This window comes from Lithobates pipiens, unplaced genomic scaffold, assembly GCF_037356315.1.
Source record: "Lithobates pipiens isolate NorthernLeopardFrog02 unplaced genomic scaffold, aLitPip1_a1.2 Scaffold_8, whole genome shotgun sequence".
Lineage (NCBI taxonomy): Eukaryota > Metazoa > Chordata > Amphibia > Anura > Ranidae > Lithobates > Lithobates pipiens.
This window is the reverse complement of record NW_027507903.1, coordinates 491,343,180-491,350,502: the sequence shown is the minus strand read 5'-3', so window position 1 is coordinate 491,350,502 and position 7,323 is coordinate 491,343,180. Positions and strand designations below refer to the sequence as shown.

Genomic DNA, 7,323 nt, shown 5'->3' with positions numbered 1-7,323 from the left:
CACTGAGAGAACGTCTGCCTCTCCTGTGTTAATATTGACACAGGAAACTACCTGCAGCCAAGATACACGAGTCCTGGGCGCACAGCAAGTTCATGATTGTCTTATATCTGTAGTGTATGTAAAGTTTTGGTTTTCGAAATGACCAGTGATTGGACATTTCTTGTAAAGGCAGTACAAGGCTATAGAACACCAAGAAAAAAAAGAGGATTAAGGTGAGGGGCTGCAGCAGGAACTGATCTGCGGAAAAGCCCTGATTCACACCTGAGCGATATGAAGTGCATTTCCAGAAGTGCTTGAATGCTCAACACCCAGCTCTGCATGGTATTCTATTGGGCTTATCTAAATCTAAGCCAAGTTCAGGTACGTCCCTCAGAAGGAGTGGGATTGCGCGCGTGCCCACGCAGCGGCGCGCGATCCTGATGCGCTCGTGTCACCCGAAAACTATGCATCGTGATCGGCAGGAGGGCTCTGTGATTGGCCCTCCTGATCACATGATGGCCGTGTCCAATCACAGCCATCATGTGATGTAAACACAGAGCCGGTTGCTAGGCAATCGGCTCTCCTCTCCTCACAGCTTTTTACTCACTGATCACCAACCTAGTGTAAGCACATGTCACCACACAGCGTAAACACACATTCCCAAAACATTCCCAAAACACATCCCCCACATAAGTCCCAATAAAATCACATGCCCCAATGATTATCTGCACACATATGTCCGTGATCACACAAACCAATTATTATACACTTAACGGAATTTTTTTTTTTACCAAAAACATGTAGCAGAATACATTTTGGCTTAAATTCATGACAAAATTCGATTTTATTGGATTTCTTTTAAAATAGAAAGAAGAAAATATTGTTTTTTTGTCCAAATTTTCACTCTTTTTTCGCTTATATCGCAAAAAATAAAAAAACGGAGTCGTGAATAAATACCACCAAAAGAAAGCTCTATTTGTGTGAACAAAATTATAAAAATGTCATTTGGGTAGAGTGTAGCATGACCGTACAATTGTCATTGAAAATGGGAGAGTGCTGAAAGCTGAAAAATGGTCTGGGAAGGAAGGGGGCAAAAGTGCTCAGTATTGTAGTGGTTAAAGATTTATTGCTTGAAGAACTTGTAACAGGAGAGAGATTGGGGTATGGGATACTCCAAAACGACTAGCAAACAAGTCTTCTCACAGCTGAAGAACATGGGGTAAATCACTCTGGCATCTGGTTACCTTGCTCTAGTGTATAACTGCTGGTATCCAGAGCAATCCTCAGAACACTATACAGGGATCAGTTTGGGGTTTTTACTCACAAGTCCCCAGGACAGCTACCTCCATCCAGCTTCCTTCAGACACCACTCAGTGAGAGGGACAATCCGTCTCCAGCCAAGGTCCCTTGAAGAAAGTTTGCTGTCAGATCCAGGCTGCTTCTAGGTCAAAGCACTGCAGCTCCTGAAAATTTGCAGAACAGCAACCCAATCCTTATCAGTTATCTTGCAAATCTGGCCTGTTAGTGGGTCCTGAGGACAGAAGTTGAGAACCACTGGCCTAGGTGATGAGAGCAGAAGTCTCTCCCCCCTCCCCCCACCTGCAACCTTCTGGGAAATGTCACAGATTTTCATGCATGTTCTACTTGTGCAGCACACCCAATTGGCTCACTGTGCTACCTCTCTCTCTCCAGTCTATGCTAGGTACCTACAAGGCTTGAATTAATAAAAATATTTACCAGTGTATTAATTAATATAGAGCTGCATTTTTGGCTTTTATATTTGCCTATAGTTCAGCTTTAAAGAGTAACTCCACTTTTGTTGAGAAAAAAACATTCCCCTCTAGGTGATCAATGTACGTGGCAGGGATTTTAACAAACCTTATTGCAGATTCCTATCTTTTATTATTCTGAAGGAATAGCTGTTTGTCTGTGTCCATGTGCACAGTAAACCTGTATGGTAGAGGTTTTGTAATTATCAATCAGCTGCAGCACCTGCAGAGTTCTAATGGTGCAAGCTGCAGGGTCTGCATCCTTTAAGATTTTTAAATATCTTACTAAAAATAAAATTTTTGTTGCAGGGGATGCTCAAAATCTCATTTGTACCTTAGTGCAGATTTCTGGGAAAATCAGTAAGCCAATCACAAAAGAAGGAAATTATATATTCTGTGTACAGAACTCCTACAGTGAGCCACATTGCACTGCATTTTACAGAAAATGACAGAGCTGCAGATTGAAATGGAAAGGTAATTTTAATAACATTCAATTACAATAGGACTTGTGTCATAATTGTATATGCTATATAAAAAATGTTTTTGCATGTTGTGCCATGCTTTTAAAGGGGCAAGTCTACCTAAAACTGCCTAGGGAGAGACTTCATCACTTGGTGGAAAATTCAACCTAACAAATATTGCTGCTGGATTTCATGAAACATTTACGAAGCTTGTTAGTTACCATACCCACTTGCGTTCACAGGGTGATGTAGTTGTCCCTTCAGCATTGGGCCAACCTGTTGAGAGGCCATCCAATTTGGATTTAGTTGGACAATGCCATGGTGGTGGTGTACATGGATCATCAGGGAGGAACCAGACATTTCACTGCAATAAGAGAGGTAGAGCTGATCCTGTCCTGGTCAGAACTGTATGTTCCAACATTGTCAGCCTTCTACATTCCAAGCATAGACAATTGGCTCCTCAGTCATCAGAGTCTGCCGTGTGGTTTCTACACCCAGAGAACTTCTGGGATTTGTCTCACAAGCTGTGGATGTTGGATATGGACCTCCTGGCCTACAGGTCCAAAAAGCTGGGCAGGTTTGTTTTTAGCAATTCCTTGGCAAAAGCAGTAGACTGCTCTGGTGATTCCATAGGATTAGTACACCATGATTGCTGCTCCAGGCCATTCCCTCCTGTCGTGTGCCCCCACAGCACGCAGCTTGCAATGGTCCAAAAAGCTGGGCAGTTTTATTTTTTAGCAATTCCTTGGCAAAAGAGGTAGATTGCTCTGGTGATTCTGGCAGCAGTATAATCTAAAGATGAAAAACCTCCTGTATCCCCCAAAAAGACTGCAACAAAAGGATTTTGCAGCAAGTACAAAAATCCAATTTTTATATTATTTTTTACACAATAAACTAAACAGTTATTTTTTTTTCTAAAAAGGGTACAACAAAACAACTTTAATATAATTTTTTTAAGGCGGGAAGATTAGTTCTTTGTTATCCCCAAAAACTGATATCTTATCCTTCTCATTGTATTAAAATAGTTTGCCCAGAGTCTGCACATTTACAGGTGATAGAAAATGCTAGAAAGAGGCCAAAATGGTAAAAATTGATTCGTATGCTGTAAAATGACAGAATTCATCACTGTGTGACAGAATATAGTTCATCACTGTCTTCCAGCTTTTCCATTTTCAACAGGGTCCGTTCTGCAAGGAAATAGAAAAAGTGAACACATTCAACTGTATGTCCAGACAACATCTGAAAATAATAAAATAGTACATCTCTGCAATACATGCATATTTTCCCTTTTTTTACACTTTAATAAATGGTGCAAGTACAGAAAAATACCTGTTGACCCTGACAGAAATCCAGAAAAATTGTAAAAAAATAAAAAATGCAGCCACAACGCGCAAGGACTGGTAAGCTACAATACATTTTTATCCTTGGGTATAGATAAATCTTTAAGAAAGACTTTGTCAGTTTTTTGTTTTTTTTGTTCTCTAAATGAATATGTAAATTTAGAAAAAAACAAAAAAAAAAAAAAACACCCCACCTCATCCAGAGAGTGGTGCCTGTACTGACTGAGCAGCCAACCACCTGTGTTCTAAATGCAGCAGCGCAGTCACTCAGTGGAAATCACTGACGTAGTGATGCTTGCTATAGCACTTTTCAGCTTCTGAAGGGATCCCACAGTTATGGTACATGCATAGTTACACTGGTTCAACCTGAACCAATGTTGCTACGTAAAAATAATTCTGAAATTCTTGTTTAAGGATGTATTAATGAATGCAGACCTGCATTAATTCGTGTATTTTATATCTGCCTGGAGTTAAACTTCAAATGTAATTAAGTTATTTTCTTGCTCGCATATTCTGCTTTACACTGCCCAGACAGCATAGGGCCAATGCCGTGTCAGAAGATGTGGAAGCCTGCTGGGAGAAGATGAAGATGTTGGACAGGCTCATACTGGCCCCGTCCATACAAGTCAGCTTGACATAGACAATGCCCCCCATCTTCATCTCTCTGCAGACAGCCACGCCTTCTGACTGGTCCTATCCAAATGATGTTAATCTTCCCTGCAACGCTCACCCATTTTCTTCCTTTAGGTGTTGGTACAGTTCAGCCTTGTTGTTGACAGAATTTGTACGTCCAAAAAACTCCTGATGTTTCCTGGAATTGGCAGCGTTAATTCTTGAACTCCACAGAGACAGCAGAGACATGGGACCTGTAGACATCAGGAGAAATTAAATAAACTTTGGAGCATTTATTAAAAATCTAGTTCAAAATGTTACATACTTGCATAATTTTCTTTTATGTACAGTGAATTCTATCACTTTACCTTATCAAATCAAATATTAATTTTTAGTGATGCACCGAAATTTCGGCCGCCGAAACATATCGGCCGAAAATGCCCTTTTCGGCAATTTGCCGAAAGAGAAAAACGGCCGATAATGGAGCCAAAAATGGGGCGTGGCCTGGGTGGGGGCGGGGCTCCGCCCCCGCCCTGGTGACGCCCATCATGGGGGGTGTGAAGCGCAGGAGAGCCACCTCCGCCGCTTGTTGGATCACAGCGCCGGGAACATCACAGCTTTCATTTCAATTGCTGTGTGTTCCCGGCCGCGCACCGTCACACGCAGCCCCTCCCCCTTGTCCGGGCACTTAGATAGACAGATCATCCGCAGGATTGGACGGATGATCTGTCTATCAAAGTGCCCGGACAAGCGGGAGGGGCTGCATGTGACGGCGCGCGGCCGGGAACACACAGCAATTGAAATGAAAGCTGTGATGTTCCCGGCGCTGTGATCCAACAAGCGGCGGAGGCGGCTCTCTTCCCTACACAGGCTGCAGCAAAAGGGGACACACAGGCTGGCTGCAACAAAAGGGGACACACAGGCTGGCTGCAACAAAAGGGGACACACAGGCTGGCTGCAACAAAAGGGGACACACAGGCTGGCTGCAACAAAAGGGGACACACAGGCTGGCTGCAACAAAAGGGGACACACAGGCTGGCTGCAACAAAAGGGGACACACAGGCTGGCTGCAACAAAAGGGGACACACAGGCTGGCTGCAACAAAAGGGGACACACAGGCTGGCTGCAACAAAAGGGGACACACAGGCTGGCTGCAACAAAAGGGGACACACAGGCTGGCTGCAACAAAAGGGGACACACAGGCTGGCTGCAAAGGGGGGACACACAGGCTGGCTGCAACAAAAGGGGACACACAGGCTGGCTGCAACAAAAGGGGACACACAGGCTGGCTGCAACAAAAGGGGACACACAGGCTGGCTGCAACAAAAGGGGACACACAGGCTGGCTGCAACAAAAGGGGACACACAGGCTGGCTACAACAAAAGGGGACACACAGGCTGGCTACAACAAAAGGGGACACACAGGCTGGCTGTAAAGGGGGGACACACAGGCTGGCTGTAAAGGGGGGACACACAGGCTGGCTGTAAAGGGGGACACACAGGCTGGCTGTAAAGGGGGACACACAGGCTGGCTGTAAAGGGGGACACACACGCTGGCTGCAAAGGGGGACACACACGCTGGCTGCAAAGGGGGACACACACGCTGGCTGCAAAGGGGGACACGCTGGCTGCAAAGGGGGACACGCTGGCTGCAAAGGGGGACACGCTGGCTGCAAAGGGGGACACGCTGGCTGCAAAGGGGGACACGCTGGACACAAGGGGACACGCTGGACACAAGTGGACACACTGGCCGCAAAAGGGGACACAAGGGGACACACTGGCCGCAAAAGGGGACACAAGGGGACACACTGGCCGCAAAAGGGGACACAAGGGGACACACTGGCCGCAAAAGGGGACACAAGGGGACACACTGGCCGCAAAAGGGGACACAAGGGGACACACTGGCCGCAAAAGGGGACACACTGGATGCAAAAGGGGACACACTGAATGCAAAAGGGGACACACTGAATGCAAAAGGGGACACACTGAATGCAAAAGGGGACACACTGAATGCAAAAGGGGACACAAGGGGACACGCTGGATGCAAAAGGGGACACAAGGGGACACACTGGATGCAAAAGGGGACACAAGGGGACACATTGGATGCAAAAGGGGACACAAGGGGACACACTGGATGCAAAAGGGGACACAAGGGGACACACTGGATGCAAAAGGGGACACAAAGGGACACACTGGATGCAAAAGGGGACACAAAGGGACACACTGGCCTGCAATGGGGGACACTGGCCTGCAATGGGGGATGCCTCCTGTACCACGTCCTCTGTCTCTGACCATCTCCTGTACCGTGTCCCCAGTCTCTGACCACCTCCTGTACCGTGTCCCCAGTCTCTGACCACCTCCTGTACCGTGTCCCCAGTCTCTGACCACCTCCTGTACCATGTCCCCAGTCTCTGACCACCTCCTGTACCATGTCCCCAGTCTCTGGCCACCTCCTGTATAAAAATATTTTTTAAAAACAGTCATTTTCGGTATCGGTGCTGTTTCGGTATCGGTTTCGGTTTTCGGCCTAGTGTATTTTTCATTTTCGGTATCGGTTTCGGCACCAAAAAACCCATTCGGTGCATCCCTATTAATTTTAATTATACAAAAACACACAGCCACAGCGCTCCAGGCAGGTCCTATGAAAATAATATGTGTGGGGTAGATGCACTAACAAGAGCCCAGGATCCACAGGAGACAAGGAAATCCAGTTGAAATCATACTTTCATGAAAAGGCAAAAGTCTTACACGGTGCAGTGCACACAGCTGCGAGTTGAAAGAACCAAACCAGTGATGGAGGGGATGCACTGGAGAGACCGCAAGCCACAGCACAGGGATCGGAGGACCTCCCTGGAGCACTTTTTATAAAAAAAATTTTGAGACAGACATTTAAACATTGACATGGGAGTGACCCTGACACATCGCCAGTTCGCTCCATGACCAACATGGTCAACTCCGACATAACCGTTCAATCTACCTAACACAGGCAATTGACTATGTGAACACCCAAATCCCAACCCCCCCTCCCCCCCAATAACCCGTAACTCAGTTCACCACCATTCTCGGATAGAAATTTTGCCCTAAACCGCCAAGGTAATTCCAGGATACCTTCAGTGGATATAGCATAATGACTGAAGCAAAGGCCAGTTACTGCACATCTGTT

At 46.0% G+C, this 7,323-nt stretch overlaps 1 protein-coding gene across 2 annotated transcripts in view; it reads right to left on the bottom strand.

Moving 5' to 3' along the window:
• Positions 1-804: 804 nt before the first annotated feature.
• The window catches only part of INTS13 (integrator complex subunit 13), a 78,223-nt gene continuing 71,704 nt past the window's right edge, over positions 805-7,323 (bottom strand). For both annotated transcript variants that reach the window (XM_077469081.1, XM_077469082.1), the window contains 2 exons: positions 4,280-4,415; positions 805-3,396 (listed from right to left, as the gene is read on the bottom strand). In XM_077469081.1, the coding sequence (XP_077325207.1) occupies positions 3,357-3,396; positions 4,280-4,415 (176 nt within the window). In that variant the 3' untranslated portion in view covers positions 805-3,356. The remainder of the gene's footprint in view (positions 3,397-4,279; positions 4,416-7,323) is intronic.